This window comes from Pan troglodytes, chromosome 3 (genome assembly GCF_028858775.2).
Source record: "Pan troglodytes isolate AG18354 chromosome 3, NHGRI_mPanTro3-v2.0_pri, whole genome shotgun sequence".
Taxonomy (NCBI): Eukaryota; Metazoa; Chordata; class Mammalia; order Primates; family Hominidae; genus Pan; species Pan troglodytes.
Genome location: NC_072401.2, coordinates 53350968 through 53373992, shown reverse-complemented (window position 1 = coordinate 53373992; position 23025 = coordinate 53350968). Strand labels below are relative to the sequence as shown.

Below are 23025 nucleotides of genomic sequence, written 5' to 3'. Positions count from 1 at the left end.
TGGGGGAAGGAAAAGAGGTCCTCCTTCCTCTTAAATGCTTTTCTCATCTATGTAAGGAGCACTGGGCTGCATGTTTGCCCCTTTCTTCAGAGCTGTAACCCTCCTGTCTGTGTGCCATTCCAGGTCACTCAGTTGTTCAGAAAGAGGCCAAGAAGAGATGCTGCTGCTCTTCCACCATCTCACCCCTCGTTGGGGTGGTTCAGGCTGCAAAGCCATTGGTGATTCCTCTGTTCCTAGTGAATGTCCTGGAACCCTGGACCATCAGAGGCAAGCCAGTAGGACACCCTGCCCCAGGCCACCACTGGCAGGAACTCAAGGGCAGCTCACAGACACCAGGGCTGCACCCCTGACCCCAATTGGCACCCCTCTGCCTTCAGCCATTCCCTCTGGCTACTGCTCACAGGACGGTCAGACAGGGCGACAGCCTCTCCCGCCCTACACCCCTGCCATGACCCACAGAAGCAATGGTCACACCCTGACCCAGCCTCCCGGTCCAAGAGGCTGTGAGGGTGATGGCCCAGAGCATGGGGTAGAAGAGGGAACGAGGAAGAGGGTCTCGCTGCCTCAGTGGCCACCTCCTTCTCGAGCAAAGTGGGCCCACGCAGCCAGAGAGGACAGCCTTCCTGAGGAATCCTCAGCCCCTGATTTTGCAAACCTGAAGCACTATCAAAAACAGCAGAGTCTTCCAAGTTTATGCGGCACTTCTGACCCAGACACACCTCTTGGGGCCCCGAGCACTCCAGGGAGGATCTCCCTCCGAATATCTGAGTCTGTCCTGCGGGACTCCCCGCCACCTCATGAGGATTATGAAGACGAAGTGTTTGTGAGGGATCTGCACCCCAAGGCCACGTCCAGCCCCACATTTGAACCTCCTTCCCCACCCCCACCTCCTCCACCGAGTCAAGAAACCCCGGTGTATAGCATGGATGACTTCCCTCCACCTCCTCCCCACACTGTGTGTGAGGCGCAGCTGGACAGTGAGGATCCCGAGGGGCCGTGCCCCAGGTGAGTGAGCAGACTGGGCAGCTTTCCCCCACTAACAGGAGAGTGTCATGCCCCAGGTGGCCCAGGTCCTTCTGCTGGCCACAGAAGAGCCCTGGCATGGAGATGTTTCTATACAGCTCAGCTCAGGACACTGTTCATCTGTTTGCCTCAGGAGGTAGTTGGACCAGTGTCATTGGGTACTGAGGAGTCAGGGTGGCAGAAATGAAAGCTGGGACCCAAGGGGCACATTTCACTTCTGGGGACAGGATAGGCTTAGGCGGTCCAAGTAAATCCCTCCTCCCTGGCTGAGTTCTGAATCAGTTAGGAAATAAGACAAAAGAGGAGGGCATATAGAAGACAAAAACATCACTTGTATTACTGACAGAGCTAACATTAAAGAACATGGCTTCAGATTGTAAGTGGGTCTCTTGATACTGAACCCCCAAGTTAAACAGGTTTACCTACCTCATCAAAGGTCATGCTAGACACACAAATACACATAGATATTAATATATACAGCCTTGAGGCAGCCTCAGTCTCAAAAGAGAAGAGAGAGACTGGGATGTGAATGCTCAGCTTCTCTTTCCAAAATCACTCCATGTCCATAGGGAGGAATAAAGAGTAGGGCTCAAGGTCAGTAATGTTTAGGGAAAACCTCTTGGAAGCTAGAAGAATGAGAGAAGCATTCCCCAACACATAGTCCCTAGAACAAGTAATCTCTCAAAACACCAAAAAAAACACATTGCCTGACAGCACCTTTTGAGTGGCTTTCTTTAAACACCACAAGAGTGACTTACTACCACTACCCCCGTTAACCTAGACCTTTCAGAAATCTCTGGAATCTAACAGCAACATTCACCAGAACTGAATTCCTAGTCCATCTTCCTCAGGAGATGACAACCTCCTGACCAGCTGCTGGGCTCAGGAGCCCCTTTAGAGTGCTGTTGTTTTCTAAAGAAGGGGTTGATCTCAGAAATGTGACTATCTCACCCTACTCCTATGTATATATCTATGTATGTTTGTGTGTCTAGCATGACCTGTGACTAGGTAGGTAAATGTTTTTAGTTTCGGGGTTCAGTATCAGGAGACCCACTTATAATCAGAAGCCATATTCTTTAACATTAGCTCTGTCAGTAACATGTGGAAGATGTGGAAAGCTACAGCCCTGATGATGTGGAAAGCTTCTCCCTCAGTCTTTCTCCACCCTCTTATCATCACCCTTCTCTTATCATTCTCTCTTTTTTTTTTTTTTTTTAAATATCCCTGGCAGCTCCAACAAACTTTCTAAAGTGACAATTGCAAGGGAAAGGCACATGCCTGGTGCAGCCCATGTGGTAGGTAGTCAGACACTGGCTTCCAGACTCCAAACTTCTATCAAGGGTTCAGAGGCTGAGTCCACACCACCCTCCTTCATGAGCGTTCACGCCCAACTTGCTGGGTCTCTTGGTGGGCAGCCAGCACCCATCCAGACTCAAAGTCTCAGCCATGATCCAGTCAATGGAACTCAGGGTTTAGAAAAGAAAGTCAGTTCTGATCCTCAGAAGAGTTCAGAAGACATCAGAACAGAGGCTTTGGCCAAGGAAATTGTCCACCAAGACAAATCTCTAGCAGACATTTTGGATCCAGACTCCAGGCTCAAGACAACAATGGACCTGATGGAAGGTTTGTTTCCCCGAGATGTGAACTTGCTGAAGGAAAACAGTGTAAAGAGGAAGGCCATACAGAGAACTGTCAGCTCTTCAGGATGTGAAGGCAAGAGGTAAGTCCCTGGTGATGTCCTCAGAGAGACTTACAATCACACTTCTTCCATGGGGATGATGATAAGTCTAGGACTAGTTGCCTGATGTTCTCCTACTGCCACAGCTCCTGAACCAAGAGTGACATTTTATCTCAGTCTTGGAGGAATGGCTCTGGCAGTAAGGATGTGGGACAGATATGCAACAACAAAGAAAGTAATAGTAATAATTATAATAATTGCCATTAGTACCCATTGTTAATGTTGTGTGTCAAACATTGTATTGATTTATTTATATCAACATTATTTAATTTTCACAAGAACTTTCTGAGGTGGCTACCGATTTTACCTCCATTTACAAATGAGGAAACTGAAGTACAGAGGAATTAAGACCATGCTCACCAAGGTCATTGAACATGTGAGTGATGGCACCTGGATTTGATCACAGCCCCATGACTGTGCCTGTCTCCAGCAATTACACAGTGCCCCCAGCTCAGCAAAGGTGTACTTGCCCGTTCTGTATCAGAGCTGCTCTGGCAGAGAGGCCCTCAGAGCTCGGTGCTGGGAAAGGAGCAAGTGGAAGTGGTGAGCGTGGCCAACGTCTTGCCAAGACTGAGAGGGGAAGGGCTTTGTAAGGAGGAGAGCCTAGAGAAATAGATTCATGTACTACACTGACCCTTACCTCTGAGGCATTAAGGTGGGTGTTGGCGCAAATCCTGAAAATCAGGAAAGGTCTGAGTAGGAGCGCACTGTCTGGTTTGGCCCAGTCCGTGAGCCTCTGCTTCTGAAGCTCCTTGAGCCAGCCATGTAACACGTGTCCCAGTGTGCAGTCTGTGCTTTTGATGCTTTTCATTTCTCTGGGTTACTGCAGTATTTTCTTGCATGTTTTATTTCCTTAAAAGACTACTATGAGAAAGACTGAGTAGCTTTCATTTTCTCTTAAATTTTCAGTGAAATCTTTGTGGATTGACAGTCTGGGACTCAGCAGTTAGTGGCTTCCAGACTAAATAAAAACAGAACATTTTATCCAAATTTGGGATTGCATTTTAAAAATTTCCAACTGATCCTAACTAAATTACTAACAGGAACACCACGTTTCATTTTATGGGGGAGAGAGAAAGGAAAGAGCTATGTGATACTTACAAGCTATTTGTCACGTTGTCAGAGGCTCTTCTGATTCAAGGCCTTAACTGTCACCTTGTCCATTTCCCCGCTTTTATTTTCAGATTTGGGAAACAGACTAATTGAGGTGAAGTGATTTATCCAGGGCCATGTCTTTAGCAAACACATACTGAGCACCTACAATGTGCAAGGCAATCCACTGGGTACTATGTGGACCCCAAAGATAAGATTTTTGTGGGTGTGCCAGTCAGTTCACCATGGGTGGTTGCAGTATGGTCATTCTGTTCTCTGACCACTGGCTGAAGGACCAAAGTAACATCCTTAGCAAAGTATTTCCTAGCATTACCACTGGAAATATATGTTTGCTCCGTCAGTTTAGAAGCAGAATGGTCATGGAGCTTTTGCAGCACTGAGACCTTCCTGGGGATTAAAAAAAAAAAAAAAAGGCATGCGCCATCTCCTGGTGGAAATAAGCATTGTCCTCTTGGGCATGAGATGGCCAGTAGCCATTGTGAGGGTTGGTCAGATGCCAGAGAATCCCATTTGTAATGCGGTGGACATATCTGAAAACAAGAACAAAAAAATGTATCAGAAAATCTTTTCCCTGTCTTTCAGTTAACTGGATTAAATGTGGTCATTGTTGCTTACTGGGACAGTTATCAAGCAGGAAACTAGTAAAGATGATTTTTTGTGTGTGTGGTTCCTAATTTCATAGTAAAATGATGGGCTAGATGTTAAACAATATCACAAGATTGAATAAAGTTCCTCTCCAAGAGAATCGTACTTCCATAGAGTCATTTATTCAGTGGGTAGGATATGAATTATAGGCTGAAAGGCAACTCAAATGTGGTAAAACAGAGAACACTAGATAGCAGGTTTCTCAATTCTGAGTTTTTTCTTCAGCCTTAAAACATCCCTATTATATTATCAATGAGTAGATTTTATATCTTGTATTAGTTCACTGCGGACCAGCAAACTGCAGATTTCCCAGGATTATATAGGATAGCAGGCACACTTGAGAAGAAAAATTTTGTATGTTCAAGCAACAATGCATAGTAGGCACTAGAAAGATTACATGTCACCAAAGGAGTATAGGAAATAATTGACCTAAAACCTGAGGTTTGTGCAGCACCTTGAAAATACTTTCACATTGATTGAGTCATGGTTCCACACTGCCTTTCTCTGAAATAAGGAGTCAGTGTCGTTCTTATATGAATCACAAAAGCAGAGAGGTTAAATGTCTTCTCCAGAGTCAGCTGGCGAGGCCATAGCCTTGACTCCCGCTGTCATCCCTAATGCTGCTTTTGGTGGTTTTCCATCCCAAGTTTGCCTGGCTTCAACAGCCCTGTACATAGTAATCACTCATTAGTTAACAGTTACTAGTTTATCCTAATTTCTGGGAAAGAAATTAAATAGAATTGTTACGCGCTTCTGAATGGACTGACGTCTGCAGTGAAACAAAGCCTCTGGTGTGATCTGTGTGGCTATACTTTGTGCTCTTTTTGGCCCAGGAATGAAGACAAGGAAGCAGTGAGCATGTTGGTTAACTGCCCTGCCTACTACAGTGTGTCTGCTCCCAAGGCTGAGCTACTGAACAAAATCAAAGAGATGCCAGCAGAAGTGAATGAGGAAGAGGAACAGGCAGATGTCAATGAAAAGAAGGTAAATAAAGAATGGGATGCCCTTGTTCTGCTTTCCTCAGAAAAATTGACAAGGTCCATGTAATCAGCGTGGTGACTGGGCCTCTTGAGGCAGGTGGGGAAAGGACCTGTCGCATCACCAGATTGCACCAAAATCATTAGACTTTGGATTTACATGGCACTTTAACTAATTTCCTCTTAGCTTTTCTGTGAGTAGGCAGGGCAGGTAAGCTACTGTCCTTTTCGTTTTTACAAATAACAGAAGTGAAGCTTAGAGGGATTATTAGAAGTCTCATAGCCAGGACCTGAACCCAAGTCCCTAGCCTCCTAATCCAGCACCAGGACCCTGACACTGTTCTCAGCTGCTGGTTGGCCAGTGCCAATGGTGTGTGTAATTTTCTTGTTTCATGGTCAAAAGGAAAATTTAAAAATCTAGAAACTTTTTTTAGGGAAGGAGGCCAATTGTTAAATGACACTTCTGAGAAAAAGTAATATTAACCTTTATATCTTCCCCAGCCCTCTTTGCGGGACTTCCGTGAATAGCTTGAAAGTGCAGTGCTGGAATCTAGTTGTTAGCATTTGATACTCCTACAGACATTTCAAATGTTAAGACACTTAAAAAATGACCGTGATGCTGCTGCTGTCTTCCCACATGCCATGGAGATCTAAACTGGGCTGTGTCTGCAGGGGAGAAAGTTCTCACCTTCCACTTTCTCTATAGCACCAGAGGGGCTGCCTTCTGCTGTGCTTGCAGCTCTCTATGCAGCTCAGGCACGCGTGCTGCAAAGGAAAGCTTGCTTGCTTCTTGCTGAGCCTGGAATGTAAGTGGTTTTCAGTGATCCTGATTCCAGGAGAAACTTTCTAGGGTGATTTTATTTCATTTGATCTACAATGTGTCCCAAGCTGTCTTGTCTGTTGGAATGAAACCACAGGATATAGACCCTAGGAGCAGAGGGTAATTGGACAGGAGGGATCTTTGCAGCACCTCTGGGTCATGGCTAACATGCTGATGCAACCATTGTAGTAGCAAGCTCCCTGCTAGCCCAAAGTTTTCCTATGTACATACTTGTCATTGTATACCCCTGATATATACCTACCCCAGCACTGCCGAGCACTTCATTTAACGGGTCCCCTGATTAGCAAATAAGACCACTTGGCTTTTGGTCTGTCTATATTTATCCCAAAGAGAGAGCTATGTATACACCCTTACATGTACCACGTTGCCATGGCATCTTTAACTGAACGTTTTACACAATTTTTTTGTTATTTTGTTTTCTGCCTGTGGGCATACCTGCTTTACAGTTGCAGTGTGGCAAATACTCATTGCTTTTCCTCCCTATCTTAATTTTTAAGTGTTTTTTTTTCTAAGTTTTATTTTAGAATCGGGGCATAGGCAGGTTTGTTACAAAGGTATATTGCATGATCCTGAGGCTTGCTGTATGATTGTATGCATCAACCAGGTAGCGAGCATAGTACCCAATAGGTAGTTTTTTAACCTTTGTCCCCTTTCCTTCCAACCCCCTCTTTTATTCCCCAGTGTCTGCTGTTCCCATATTTATGTCCATGTGTACCCAATTAACTGTTTTCCCATCACTTTCAATTATCACCCTCTCACTCGAAGCATTATGTGGCAAAAAGTATTTTTAGACTGAGAATATGAAGAAATAGAGAATTAATTCATCCTCACGGGAAACAACATTAGGTAGCATGTATTTCATTCCAAGTGTGGGCTATGTATTTGATTTTCTTTTCAACACAATGCTGTACTATCTTACTTGCACAAAACTCCTCTGACACTTGTACTACCACATTTTATGCTAATCAGAATTAGAGAATTTAAGGGCTGGGGTCACACAGTTAATAGATGCTAAAGTCAGATTTAACCTTATGTCTTTCTGACCCCAAAGCCTGCTAAAAATTGCTCCCAGGTCAGCTGCCTTTAAACCTTGCTGCCCTGGGAACTGAGCTAAACTGGAGGTTCTCTGGGTATAACTAACCAGAGCTAGAGTTTGAGATTAAAACCAGTTAAAACCCATTTTAAACCAAAAATATGAGAACAGCAGTGTCCGTGACTTGAGGACTGAGGAGTTTCGAGTCATTTGGAGTGCCTTTTGAGGGAGTCACGGGCTTAGGAAGACAAAACCCCACTCAGGGTGAAAGAGATCTTAGGGAGAGGAAATGTCACAGCCACATAACCAGGGCCTGGCACCTAGCACGTGCTCAATAAACATTTGTTTCATGAAGTTACAAAGTGCAAAACTCCCAAGTTGGAGTTTACCGTTTAACTGAAGAAAAACATCCAGAAGGCCACTGTGGAAAGTTACAGGATTCGAGTCTATGGCCTTGCTATCCTCAACACATTTGATCTCAGAAGCTGACCAGGGTCAGGCCTGGTTAGCACTTGGATGGGAGATCATGGTATTAGAATTCAGAAGAAAAAAAAAATCTGGAAGTTAAGCAACTAGTTTGTCCTTTCTTGACCCTTTTTTCTTTATAAAATGGAAGTGGTAATGATCTCTCACATAATAGTTGTGGGGTCAAATTAACTGACGTATATGAATGTGCTTTTTGAGCTGCAGGGTGTAAGAGCATATAATATCTTAACAGAGAAGTGTTTAAGGCAATGTCATGTAAGTATGCAAATGTTGATGGCATCTGGTATCTTTCATGTTAAGATGTTCAGTGAGAAGGTGCCTTATTGCCAACAAGGCTAGGCACTTTCCTAAATCAGACTCTTAAGAGGAAAAACAGCTCACATTTGTTTTCTCTCTTCACTGTGGAAAATGTTGCCCACAGCACCAGGGGGATGATACCCACTTGCCCTGTGGGCTTATCTGGCTCTTCAGGGATAAAGAAAGATGAGAAAAGGCTATTTAGTTAATGAGGCCTCCACATCCAGTTAGAATTTCCTTCGGTTCCTTCTTCCCTCAATCCTTTCTTCTAGGGCTGTAAGTGGCCTGAGGGTTTGCATCACTTTGTGAGTGTAAAATGTTAGGCTCATAAACGCTTAGTGAGAACACACCTTCTCTGTTTCAGACACTGTGCTCTGCCTTGGGCATACAAACATGAATAAGACCCTGTGTCTGCTTTCCTGGAACTTTAGACTGGCAAGAGAGGTGGATTATTTCAGCACTACATTATTGGTCTTCTGATAGACACATGGACTGTACTGGGGGAGCCCAAAGGAGCAGTTCCTGACTCAAGAGAGTAGAGTCAGATTTTACCTCCTCCAGGAAGATAAAACCTGAGATCAGCATTGAAGAATGTATTGGTGGGAGTCAGGAGCATTCGAGACAAAAGGAAAAGCATAAGGAGAAACCAAAAGATAAGAAAAAGCATGGAATGTGTATGATAAAGAAGGGTGCTTCAAGTAGTTTGATATTTTGGAATGTAACAAAGGCTCATGATTGATTAAATAAAAAATCACCAAGCTTAAGCCAGGCACAGTGGCTCACACCTGTAATCCCAGCACTTTGGGAGGCCAAGGCAGGAGGATTGCTGGAGCCCAGGAGTTCGAGACCAGCCTGAGCAATATAGTGAAACCCTATCTCTACCAAAAATATAAAAAATTAGCCAGGTGTGTTGGCGCACAACTGTAATCCCAGCTACTCAGAAGGCTGAGGCAGGAAAATTGCTTGAACCCAGGAGGCAGAGGTTGCAGTGAGCTGAGATCGTGCCACTGCACTCCAGCCTGGGCGACAAAGCGAGACTCCATCTCAAAAAAAAAAAAATTAAAAAACTAAAAAATTAGCTGAGCATGGTGGCACACACCTGTGTTCTGAGCTACTTGGGAGGCTGAGGTGGGAGTATCACTTGAGCCCGACAGGCAGAGGCTGCAGTGAACCAAGATCGTGCCACTCCAATCCAGCCTGAGTGACAGAGTGAGACCCTGTCTCAAAAAAGAAAAAAAAATTACCAAATTTAGAAAATAACAAAGGAAGGCCACAAACAGTGGGAGATGAGGCTGGAAGGGTTCACAAGAGCCAGTAGGTCATCAGGTCATGTAGGGCTTTGTGTGAAATGCTGAAGTTCGGATTTTATCATATGACAATGGAGAACCCTTTGAGATTTTAGTTTGTTGTAATGAACTACAAGTTTATAAATGTGTAATCGAATTTTCATTGGTATCACTTACATTTACATATCTGATTTGGAAACACAAAGTTTTAAATAAGTGATGTTGTTGAAAACATCTTTAATATATTCAGCAAAATGCAGTTTTCTTCCTGAAATACAACAAGCTTTTCTAATGATGGTTTAGAAAAATGATACTTGGTCAATATCCATTTTTAGAAAAATGATACTTGGTCAATATCCATTCTCCAATATTGTTTTGAGGTAGAATGTAGCCTTTGACCAACTTTTGCAAAGTAATAATTTGTTATTTAATATTTAAAGTTATTAATAACCTAAGATATATATCTAGGCTAGGAACTAGAGTCTTGGTTTACTAATAACTATTTTATAAATTAAAAATAACACTTTAGTTTCACTTTGATATTTCTATTTATATATCCTAGATGATGAATAATATTCCAAGTAAATGTAAGTATCAGTTAAAATATGAAACTTCCATTGTCTGAACTTTTGATATACGTAAAACTAAAGACAGTGTAAATAATCAGAGCTGTCAATTTTTTGGCTAAAGCCTGCCTTATTATTAAGCAAAATTCTACTTAAACCAATCACATAATTCCCTATTCTGAAGGCCAACAGGCTTTGGCTTCAGAAACTTAGAGGAATATTTCAAAAGGCAAAAGGAATCTATTGTTCCTCTGAGTCAGCTTTTCTCAGGAGATCACTGGTTCTCAGCTGCCCATTCCCGCTGCTCTTCCTTCATTCCTGAAGTTCCAGCTCTCCCTCTGGTCTTACTTCCTTTCAGTATTTATTTTAGAATAGGTCTGCTGATAACACATTCTTTTAGTTTTCTCCATCTAGGAATGTCTTTATTCCACTGTCACCCTTGAAGGGCATTTTCACTGGATTTGGGATTCTGGGTTGAGTTGACTCTTTTCTTTCAGTACTTAACAAATGTTCACTTTCCTCTTGCTTCCATGGTTTCTAATGAGAAATGCACAGTCCTTTAAATATTGGCTCCTCCTGTATGCAATGTGTTGTTTTCCTCTGGCCACTCTCTTTAGTCTTTAGCATTTTGATTATGATTTGGATGGACTTAGTTTTCTTTGAGTTGATCATATTTGGGGTTTGCTGAGCCTCTTGATTCTGTAAATTTATGTCTTTCACCAAATTCTGGAAGTTTTCAGCCATTCTGTCTTCAAATATTCTTAATGCATTAATCTTCTCCCTCCAGGACTTTAGTGACTAGTGATACAGTATTTCAATGACAGTTCATATTGTCCCACAAGCTCCATTCATTTTTTTTTTAATCTGTTTTCTTTCAGTCCTTCAGATTGGATAATTTCTATTGGTCTGTTTTCAAGTTCACTGGCTTTCCTATCTCCATTCTGCCAGTGATTTTTTTTTAATTTCAAATATTATAGTTTTCAGTTCTAAAATTTACATTTAAAAAATAGTTTCTATTTCTTTGCTGAGAAGGTCTCTTTTTAAAGTTGTTTTAAAGACTCTTGTAGAGTCTGGGCACAGTGGCTCATGCCTGTAACCCAGCACTTAGGGAGGCCGAGGCAGGCGGATCTCTTGAGTCTAAGAGTTCAAGACCAGCCTGGCCAACATGGTGAAACCCCATCTCTACAAAAAAAAAAAAAAAAAAAAAAATTAGCCAGGTGTGGTAGTGCGTGCCTGTAATCCCAGCTACCTGGGACGCTGAGGTGGGAGGATCACCTGAGCCTGGGGGGTTGAGGCTGCAGTGAGCTGTGATTATGCCAGCAATGCCTATATGCTAGAAATGGCTTTATCCAGTCCTAGTTTTTACAAGCTAAGCTGAATTCCGCTCTATTCCTAAATCCCAACCACTTGGCTAGTAGTCCTGAATTACTCTTAAGACGGAGACACACAGAGGCCAACTGTGTGTGTAGAGTGACGTTATTGGTGATGTGGTCTTGTCAGGGGAAGGAGTATTCCCCCTACAGACATCTATCTAATATGAGCGGTGTGTCATCTTCAAATTGTTGTCTAATCTTACGACTGCACAAAAAATATAATTAGAATGTGTATAATACTTTCATATTTTCCAAAGTGATTGCACCAGCCTTCAACTCTTCAAATTTCTGGCCTCCATTTCAACATTCATGACTTGAGAAGTCGAATTTCTAGAAAATGCTTTTGAAAAACTCAACAGTGGAAAGAAACAAGGCTTTTCTTTTCATCCTCATGGTTTTCGTTATTTCTGTTATGACTTCTTTTGAAACTAATATCATATGTTGTGATTTCCGCCAGCCTCATTTGAGCCTCATAGTATTCTTATGAGCTATTTTAATAAAGTGATGAAAGTCTGAAGCCAGATGATCTGCGTTTAAGCCTGGCTCTGTCACGTACCAGCTGCATGGCCTTGAACAAGTTAACCTCTATCCTCCTCACTTTCCTCATCAGTAAATGGGGATAATAATAATACCTCTCTCACTGGGTTGTTGCAAGTAGTAATTGAATAGTAAAACACTTAAATGGTGTCTGGCACAGAGAAAGAGCTGAATAATTAGACATTATTATTAGTTTTCGGCAGGTGTTATTGTCTTCTCGCTGTGGATAACTGAGAAACAGAAGGTCAAGTGACTTGCCTGATGCCGAATGTTATGTCAGAGCCTCCTGCCTCCTTGTCCAGTGTTCATCCTGCTGTAGGCAGGAAGTGGGGAAGGGTCCAGAGGACATTTCTGCAGAGGATGAGGTGGGAGGGAGGGTCTGTGAGGCTATGTTTGGAGGAAGAACTCGTATAAACAGCATCTCACACAGGGTGAGCTAACAGTTTATGCCAGATGAGAAGTGGATAAATGATTTCACAAATTAAGTAGCTCCTGAGAGACTAGTGTGTTATTTAAAACCAAACACACCTCTTCTCCCTCCCCCGGTGAGTTATTCTGGTAGACATTGGTAGGTTTTTTGGAAGAGATCTGCCTGGCAAAGAAATGGCTATTTAGTATAGCCAGCTTTCTCTTGCTGCTGTCAGTTTCTTAAATCCCTCTTAACTGCATTTTAAAATTCAAATTATCATATTTTAAGGGGCTCGTTAGGGCTTTTAAAAAATTCAAATGCCACCTAACTGAGGAACATTCAGCCAGGAGTGACTGACGTGACCACTCAGTAATTCTGGCCTTAGCATCTGTGGCTGAGCCATGAGATATCACATTAGAGCCCAGCAAATATTAATAACTTTCCAAAATCAGAATGCCACAAAATGTATATTGGTTCTTTCCACAGAAGCCTCCCAGCATCACTTCTGTACATTTTCATCTCATTCCGTTCTTTCTTGTACCGTGAAGCCTGGGGTACACACATGCTCCTGTGACAGATTTATTTATGGTTCTGCCCAGCACTGATGTCTCTGAAAACCAAAACAGGGTCTGGGAAGGAAAGATGGGGTTGATTGGATGGTTGTGTTTGAAGCCTGATTGCAGTTTGGCTGGGTCAAGTTATTTTGACCCTTCCAGTCCACTGAACCATGCTCACCTCAGGGCCACCCCTGCAGTGTTGCTGATCTGCTTAGGTGCCGGAGAGAGCTGTTGAGCTGAGTTCAGCAGAAAATTTGAAAGGATGAGTTCTCTCCTCTCATCACTCACCACCACATGTGAGAGCAAACTACTTATCCTTGGTTTCTGCCCATTTGCAAATTGATAAGCATCACACACGTCCTTTAAAATACCAGCCTCTGGCTGGGCGCGGTGGCTCACACCTGTAATCCCAGCACTTTGGGAGTCCAAGGCAGGTGAATAACTGAGGTCAGGAGTTCGAGACCAGCCTGACCAACATGGTGAAACCCCATCTCTACTAAAAATACAAAATTAGCTGGGCGTGGTGGCGGGTGCCAGTAATCCCAGCTACTCAGGAGGCTGAGGCAGGAGAATCACTTGAACCCAGGAGGCAAGAGTTTGCAGTGAGCCGAGATCACGCCATTGCACTCCAGCCTGGGCAACAAGAGCGAAACTCCATCTCAAAAAAACAAAACAACAAAAAAAAGCAGCCTCTAAGAGCCGCAGGAGGATTTTTAAACACAATGAGGCCACATGAAATAATAGTTTAATAAGGGTTTTAGTTCCTTCCAGAAATGACAACACACCATACTAGTTTCAAAAAAAGTCATTAATAGAAATAATGAAAAACAGGCTGAAAAAAACCACCTTGTTTCTTTCCACTATTTGGTTTTTAAAAAGCATTTTCTAGACATTCTAGAAATTCTGCTTCTCAGGACATGAGGTTGAAATGGACGCCTGAAATTTGAATGAGCTGAAGGCCTTTTCCTGAGGGTGGAGTGATAATGTTTTGCCCCAGTAACTATTCTCTTTCAATTTGGTATAACCCAGTGGTCTTTAAGTGTCTTCCAGTAACATCTAGAGCAACAAGCCTAGGAAATGTACCCTATGAGTTAAAAATTCCTGGGCTGACTTCACATAGATGACATTCTCTCCCATTATCTGTCTGAAAAACAGGAATGATGACATTTGACTTGTCTTAACCCAGTCCAGCAGGAATGCTGGGAGACACAACAGCATGCAGTGTTTATTTTTCCTGCCGCTTTGCATTCCAGTATCCTTGCCATTTTCTCCATATGTGCTGATATCACAGTGAAAGATCATCACACCCTGCCAGGCATTTTGCTGGAGGTATATAACATGTTATCTTGCAGGTAAATTTCATAGCTTCCAGCCAGAATTGCTTTTTTGGAAAATGAAATTTTTCCAGGCGAAGATAAGAAAACTTAAATAATTAATATTAAGCAATTTTAACAGCTTGAGGAAAACCAAAGATTATAACCTGCGATGAGATGGTGCAGCAGATGTGATTTTTGAGACAGAGTCTCATTCGGTTACCCAGGCTGGAGTGCAGTGGTGTGATCTAGGCTCACTGCAAACTCCACCTCTCAGGTTCAAGCGATTCTCCTGCCTCAGCCTCCTAGTAGCTGGGGATTACAGACGCCCACCATCAGTCCTGGCTAATTTTTGTATTTTTTTCAGTAGAGACGGGCTTTCACCATTTTGGCCAGGTTTGTCTCAAACTCCTGACCACAGGTGATCCGCCCACCTCAGCCTCCCAAAGTGCTGGGATTACAGGCATGAGCCACTGCGCCCAGCCTGGATGTGAATTTTTTAGCCACCTGCCGCCTCTAGGATTAGGCAGATTGAGAAAACAACAAGATGTCACCATTAAAGCCAGAACTTAGACATTTCAAGGAATTATGAACCTCACTCGTGAAGTACCTCTGATGGTCCAACTCCAAGATAGGCAGATTGTGGAGAAATAAATATTTCCTTAGTCATTGTGATTACATTCCAAATGGACCTTCTCTGGTGCTGATACTGAAATAGTACAAAAAGTTGTCAGTACCTTTCAATTCTGTTGGTCAAAAATATGTTTTTCCTTTTTTTGTGTGTTTTTTTTTTCCTTTAAAATGAACATATACTTCCAACATAGAAGTTGTAACCTTTATATTTAACCAAGTTTCCAGTTGAAGCCAGTTTGGGGTGTGCATGTGTGTGCGTGTGTCTGTATATGCGTGTGTGTGTATATACACACACACCAATAATATATATATATATATATATATATATATAGTATGCATGTGTGTATGTACATACAGAGAATTTTTGAGCTGGGGCCTTTTTAGCAGTAAAAAAAAAAAAAGTAAGTTTTAACTAAAAAAGATTGTCTTCTTTCCATCTAGCTATTTTAGGCTAAGAGAAAAATGAAAGACTAATTACAAAAACCGTGGAGTTTAATTTCTGTTGTGCAAAAGAAGCAGTAGACAATATAAATGAATTCAAACTAGAAGCCACTAAGACATTTACTTCCTTCCTTCAGTTAAATATATTGGGTATTTGCTTCACTGTTTTATAAGTATGGAAATATGTGATTAAGGTGTCAAATTGCACAGCTCTGGTAACTGGAGACAGGGGAGGTAGAACAAGGGGCTGACTTTCTGATAAAGGTCTTGGTGTCAATTTCTAATGATTGTACAAGGGTGGCCCCTAAAGTGAGGCTGACTTGAGTTCACTTCACCTCACAATGTCTTAGTTTCCTCCCTTATTATAGGTAGATAAAACAGTATCTACTATAAGATTGCTGGGAAGACTAAGTAACATAATCAATGTAGAGTTTCTCCATATGTATGGCACATATCAACTGCTCTACAAATGGTAGCTACAATTAATATTCAACTCAGCTCTAAGACCTTGGGCCAATCCCTTAATTCCTCTGACTCTTGGCCTATTTGCAAAATAAGAATACTGTTTACTCTACCTGCCTACTTACCCATAGTATTGTCATGAGGATCAAATGAGAACATGTCTTAAAAGGACTTTTAAAAATGAGTAATTGGCCAGGCACAGTGGCTTATGCCTATAATCCCAGCACTTTGAGAAGCTGAGGCTGGTGGATCACTTGAGGTTAGGAGTTCGAGACCAGCCTGGCCAACATGATGAAACCCCATCTCTACTAAAAATACAAAAATTAGCCAGGCGTGGTGGCGGGCACCTGTAATCCCAGCTACTCAGGAGGCTGAGGCAGGAGAATCGCTTGAACCCAGGAGGCAGAGGATTGCAGTGAGCCGAGATTGAACCATTGTACTCCAACCTGGGTGACAAGAGCAAAACTCCATCTCAAAAAAAAAAAAAAAAAAACAGAAGACAAAGCTGTACATAGCATGACACAATGGAAAACATTACAAGGTTGTGTGTAATCAAGTGTTGGTGTGTGAGGTTTAGAGAAAGGCAATGGTAGACCCTTAGGGAAAGAAGGCTATTATGGCATAATATTGGGGGACACTCCATATAGAGAAGGGGGAGGATATTCAGCTGAGCCTTGAAGATGACAGAAGGTGGCTGGGGGAGGTGACTTCTGCTTCCACTGGCACCTCCTGTTGGCTGATCTTTGCGGTCTCATCTGTCATTTCAGGCTGAGCTCATTGGAAGTCTCACCCACAAGCTGGAGACCCTCCAGGAGGCGAAGGGGAGCCTGCTCACAGACATCAAGCTCAACAACGCCCTGGGAGAAGAGGTGGAGGCTCTGATCAGCGAGCTCTGCAAGCCCAATGAGTTTGACAAGTATAGGATGTTCATAGGGGATTTGGACAAGGTGGTCAACCTGCTGCTCTCCCTCTCAGGGCGTCTAGCCCGTGTTGAGAATGTCCTTAGCGGCCTTGGTGAAGATGCCAGTAATGAAGAAAAGGTAGGTGGCCTAGTGATGCAGTTCAACAAGTTCTCCCTCAAAGCCCACATACATAGAGAGGCGCCATTAGACGCCATCCTTTCTCTCAGGAAGATTTGTGGCAATCTCTTTGGGGCAGGGAGAGAATACATGTATAGGTAACCAAGAAACAGAGAAGGCATTTCCTGCGTCGAGATATAATGCTGGCCAGGCATGGTGGCTCATACCTGTAATTCCAGCATTTTGGGAGCCCAAGGCAGGCGGATCACCTGAGGTCAGGAGTTCAAGACCAGCCTGGCCAACATGGTGAACCAACATGGTGAAACCCCGTCTCTACTAAAAATACAAAAATTAGCCAGGCACCATGGTGCGTGCTTGTAATCCCGGCTACTCGAGAGGCTGAGGCAGGAGAATTGCTTGAACCCGGGAGGCAGAGGTTGCAGTGAGCCGAGATCACGCCACTGCACTCCAGCCTGGGCGACCACATCAAAAAAAAAAAAAGATGTATTGCTGTACTGCTGACACTTAAGGCTCACGGAATTCTTGGGAAAGTAAGAACCACAGGCACCAGAGTTTCTTTCCTCCCAACTGTCTTCCTTCCTTTCTTTCCCAAAAAGATAAAAACATCATGAATACATTAAAACAGGGAGGGGGCAGGAACATAGGCTTAAGGCTCCAGGGCATCTCACATGAGGGGCCACAGGCACTCAGTGAGGACGCACCAGGGTGTCTCCACTGCACCCCCTCCTCGAAGGGAGGGTACAGGGGGACAGGTAACAGTGCTGACCCCACTGGAGACAATTCACCAAGAGCTTCCACCTGTCAGGCACTGTGAGCTTATGTGCAGTCTCATGGAATCCTCACAACAGCCCAGTGAGGGAGCTAGGATAGGAGGAGTCCTACTGCAGACTCCAAGTTGTATCACCGCATTGAACAGAATTCCAGAGCTATAGAGCATTCTTCATCCACTCCTCTGTACGGCAAATAGTTACTGGGGGTCTAGCGTGTGTCACTTAGTGGTCTAGGCACATGGGATACATTTGTGAGCAAAGCAGATAGAACCTACCCTCCTGATACTGAACAACAAAGAGTAGACACAATTATTTTATATATATGTGCACACAGTATGTGTGTGTATGTGTACATACATGCTAGAAGATGGAAACTACTCCAGCCGTGAAGAGGGGCTCCTTTTCTTGCCTATGCTACCATCTTTCTTTTTCTTTTTCTTTTTTTTTTTTTTTTGAGACAGAGTCTCACTCCGTCACCCAGGCTTGAGTGCAGTGGCACAATCTAAGCTCACTGCAACCTCTGGCTCCCGTATTCATGCCATTCTCATGCCTCGGCCTCCCGAGTAGCTGAGATTACAGGTGCGCACCACCATGCCCAGCTAATTTTTGTATTTTTAGTAGAGATGGGGTTTTACCATATTGGCCAGGCTGGTCTCGAACTCCTGACCTCAGGTGATCCACCTGCCTTGGCCTCGCAAAGTGCTGGGATTACAGGCGTGAGCCACCATGCCCAGCCTACCATACCATCTTTCTTTTTCATTGCTCTCATGAATTCTCCAATAATTTCTCCTAATACATTGCATTAAAAGGAAAGATGTCCTTTTTCAAATAGATTTTAAAAGGATTAGAAAAAGTCTGGATCCTAAACATTTAGGAAAGTGACTCAGCATTTAGGAACTCTGCAGCGCCACTCTCAGCATCTTCCTGTGTAAATGTGCTGAGTCAGCTTCCTTATCTAGAAATAGTCTGATACTACCTAACTCAGAAGTGTGTCCTGTCCTCCTTTCTTCCACTCGACAAACAGCTAACAGTAGCCTGTCAAATATGAGGTGCTGTGTCTGCTGGGGACAAATGCTGACTAAAACACAGGCCCTGCTCTCCAGGAACTCACAACTTATGGAGGAAAGCAGTATGCAGGAGCAATTGTGTGCTGGTGCTGAGCATAATGAGAAACTCAGCCACCAAACACTTCTCAGGTGGGGGAGCGTAAGGCAGGAAGGACTTCACACAGTGACACATGAATACAGTTTAGAAGAACCTCTTAATTCTAAGAGGACTGAGAGGGGAAGGGCCTCACCATTTAGAAGAAATACCATAGACAAAGTCAAGAAAGAGATGCCATGTTTAAGAATTGATTTGCATGTGGTTTGGTATGTCTAGAACATACAGTGATTGCTTGGTTTTGTTTTTAAAAATAGTGAACTAAGGCTGGGTGTGGTGGCTCACACCTGTAATCCCAGCACTTTGGGAGGCCAAGGTGGGCAGATCATGAGGTCAGGAGTTCAAGACCAGCCTGGCCAACATGGCAAAACCTCCTCTCTGCTAAAAATACAAAAATTAACCGGGTGTGTGGCGGGTGCCTGTAATCCCAGCTACTGAGGAGGCTGAGGCAGGAGAATTGCTTGAACCCGGGAAGCGGAGGTTGCAGTGAGCCGAGATCACACCACTGCACTCCAGCCCGGGTGACAGAGCAAGACTGTCTCAGGAAAAAAAAAAAAAAAAAAAAGAGCTATGGGAATATTAGAAACTGACAGAAAGTACATGGCCCCATCAAAAGAGATAAAGAAGAAAGTTCAAAGAAGGTGTGGGAAGGATTAAGGGGGAAACCAGGAGGGGGTAATGAGGGCTCGCCCCTTGTCCCTCACCCAGAGCTATAGCATCAGCAGCAAAGCCATTATGGGACTCTTTCTGAAGGGACAAGGAGAAGGGAGCCCTGATCAGAACCATAGCTGCAGCTGCCCTGTAGCACTGAGGCCCTGGTAAAAGAATGCAACTGCCACCAACTCGAAGCCTGGCACAGAGGCAGCCAGGGATACATGCCACAATTTCTTTTCGCACTCTCCAGTCTCTTTTCCATCACTCCCCTTGGTCAAACCCAGACAGCAAGGGAGCCCAGTGGATGCAACCCCTAGAGTTCAGCTTCCTTCAGCACAGGGCAGAGAAGAGTGGACCTGGAGAGGCAGACACAATATCCAGCACAGAAAATCATCACAAAGACCTTACCACAGTCATACACTAGACTTTAGACTTCAGCCTATAGGTAGGGAAGAGTCATGAACTAACTTCATGACTTACTCAGCCTGGGGAGGGGCAAGATTGATGTTAAAATAACAGTTGGGAGGCTCATTTTAATAGTCTAAACAAGGAGGGTTTATGCTGTTGATGTAGGCAATTGTCCTGGGGGTAGAGAAGAGGGGATAAATTAGAGAATGAATTTGTATTAGCAAGGGGCATGTTAGATGAGGGGAAGGGTAGAGCAGAAAATAATTCCAAGTTTCCTATTGGGCCACCTGGATGAATGCTCTAGATATCTGAGACAAGAAAGACTGGAGCAGTTCTAGTTAGGGCAAGATAAATTGTTTTAGAACCGAATTAAATTCAACACTTACATATATGCCTGCACTCTTAAATACAAGTAAGTTTGCTCACCCAAAAAATACTACAGCAGTATTGTTTTTTTATCATGATTGGTCTTTGTTAAGAAACTAAAACTATAAGTAGAAATGAGAAACGGAAGAAAAATAGTTACCAAATGGGGAGTAGTGAAGACCAGGATTGGGGAGGAGTATCTATAAGGCTTTAACTGAATCTCTAAAAAAAAATTTTCTAATCTGCAGCCAATATGAAAAAAGTGTTCATATTAAGATTTGGCACCATTAATGATAGGTACACAGAGTGATTCTTTATACATTACTGATGTCTAAAATATTTTATATATTTTTTAAGGTAGGTGATGAAAAAATTCTCAATTTTTTAACTTATATCTCAATGATACTTTGAAAGGCATCTCCATTCAAATTCAGTCCCTCAGGGTTTTTTTTTGTTTTTTTTTTAAGGTATGTTTTTCTGCTTAGGGAAAGGAAACTTATGCCAATAAGCCTGTAATTCTTCACTTTTCCCCCAGGCATTATTATGTAAGATGTGACAGGCTAGTTTAGGGGGATTTAGGGCAAAGACACATGAGTCTTTGATAACCCTACATAAGATATTTTGTATTGAGGTATACTTAAGTGATCTTATTTCTTGATTGATTTTCATTTTAATTTTCCACAATCACTTTTTTTTAATTTCAATAGGTTTTTGGGGAACAGGTGGTGTTTTGTTACATTGATAAATTCTTAGTGGTGATTTCTGTGATTTTGGTGCCTCCATCACCCGAGCACTGTACACTGTACCCAATGTGTAGTCTTTTATCCTTCACCCACCTCCCACCCTTCCCGCTGAGTCCCCGAAGTCCTTTGTATCCTTCTTATGCCTTTGCATCCTCAATAGCTTAGCATCCACTTAAAACTGAGAACATACAACGTTTGGTTTTCCATTCCTGAGTCACTTCACTTAGAATAATGGTCTCCAACTCCATCCAGGTTGCTGTAAATGCCATTATTTTGTTCTTTTTTATGGCTGAGTAGTAGTCCATGGGGGGTGTGTGTGTGTGTGTGTGTGTGTGTGTGTGTATAAACCACAATGTGATACCACCTTACTCCTGCAAGAATGGCAATAAAAAAATATACATGTTGGCATGGATGTGGTGAAAAGGGAACACTTTTACACTGCTGGTGGGAATGTAAACTAGTACAACCACTATGGAAAACAGTATGGAGATTCCTTAAAGAACTAAAAGTACATCTATCATTTGATCCAGCAGTCCCACTACTGGGTATCTATCCAGAGGAAAGAAGTAATTATATGGAAAAGACACTTGCACACTCATATTTATAGCAGTACAATTTGCAACTGCAAAAAAGGGAACCAGCCCAAATGCCCATCAATTAACAAGTGAATAAAGAAAATGTGTGTGTATATATACATAACATATTTATATATGTGTATATGCACATATACACATACTATATATATACACACACACCATATGTGTACATACACATATATACACATTATATATATACACACATACTATATATATACACACACGCACACATACATATATACACACATACCACATTTTCTTTATCCACTTGTTAATTGATGGGCATTTGGGCTGGTTCCCTTTTTTTGCAGTTGCAAATTGTGCTGCTATAAACATGGGTGTGCAAGTTTCTTTTCCATATAATTACTTCTTTCCTCTGGATAGATAGATACCCAGTAGTGGGATTGCAGGATCAAATGATAGATGTACTTTTCATTCTTTAAGGAATCTCCATACTGTTTTCCATAGTGGTTGTGCTAGTTTACATCCCCACCAGCAATGTAAAAGTGTTCCCTTTTCACCATATCCATGCCAACATATATTAGTTTTTGATTATGGCCATTCTTGCAGGAGTAAGGTGGTATTGCATTGTGGTTTTGATTTGCATTTCCCTGATAGAAATGTTGAGCAGTTTTTCACATGTTTGTTGACCATTTGTCCATCTTCTTTTGAGAATTGTCTATTAATGTCCTTTGCCCACTTTTTGATGGGATTTTTTCTTGCTGATTTATTTGTAGATTCTGGATATTCGTTCTTTGTTGGATACATAGTTTGCAAAGATTTTCTCCCACTCTGTGGGTTGTCTGTTTACTCTGCTGTTTTTATTTTGCTGTGCAAAAGCTCTTTAGTTTAATTAAGTCCCATCTACTTATCTTTGTTTTTGTTGCATTCCCTTTTGGATTCTTTGTCATGAACTCTTTGCCGAAGCCAATGCCTAGAAGATTGTCTTCTTTCCATCTAGCTATTTTAGGCTAAGAGAAAAATGAAAGACTAATTACAAAAACCATGGAGTTTAATTTCTGTTGTGCAAAAGAAGCAGTAGACGCTTAATATAAATGAATTCAAACTAGAAGCCACTAAGACATGTACTTCCTTCCTTCAGTTAAATATATCTTCTAGAATTTTTATGGCTTTAGGTCTTAGATTTAAGTCCTTGATCCATCTTGAATAGATTTTTGTATAAGGTGAGAGATGAGGATCTACTTTCATTCTTCTACATGTGGCTTGCCAATGATTCCAGCACCATTTGTTGAATAGGGTGTCCTTTCTTCACTTTGTTTTTGTTTGCTTTCTCGAAGATCAGTTGGCTGTAAGTATTTGGCTTTATTTCTGGGTTCTCTGTTCTGTTCCATTGCTCTATATGCCTGTTTTTACACTAATACCATGCTGTTTTGGTGACTATGGCCTTGTAGTATAGTTTGAAGTTGGGTAACGTGATGCCTCCAGATTTGTTCTTTTTGCTTAGTCTTGCTTTGGCTATGCGGGCTCTTTTTTGGTTCCATATGAATTTTAGGATTGTTTTTTCTAGTTCTGTGAAGAATGATGGCGGTATTTTGA

General features: G+C 42.5%; 1 protein-coding gene and 1 long non-coding RNA gene across 8 annotated transcripts in view; one reads left to right on the top strand and one right to left on the bottom strand.

Annotated features, from left to right (window-relative positions):
- LOC107974279 (uncharacterized) overlaps window positions 1–23025 on the bottom strand; it is a 58203-nt gene that overhangs the window by 9858 nt on the left and 25320 nt on the right. Inside the window, exon 2 of the long non-coding RNA XR_008547511.2 lies at window positions 3863–4404. This is a non-coding gene — a long non-coding RNA (uncharacterized LOC107974279). The remainder of the gene's footprint in view (window positions 1–3862; window positions 4405–23025) is intronic.
- Window positions 1–23025, top strand: part of SHROOM3 (shroom family member 3) — a 357377-nt gene that overhangs the window by 331692 nt on the left and 2660 nt on the right. For all 7 annotated transcript variants that reach the window (XM_063809524.1, XM_054682947.2, XM_016951561.4 and 4 more), the window contains 4 exons: window positions 124–1005; window positions 2255–2743; window positions 5353–5503; window positions 16498–16770. In XM_063809524.1, coding sequence (XP_063665594.1) covers window positions 124–1005; window positions 2255–2743; window positions 5353–5503; window positions 16498–16770 — 1795 coding nt within the window. The remainder of the gene's footprint in view (window positions 1–123; window positions 1006–2254; window positions 2744–5352; window positions 5504–16497; window positions 16771–23025) is intronic.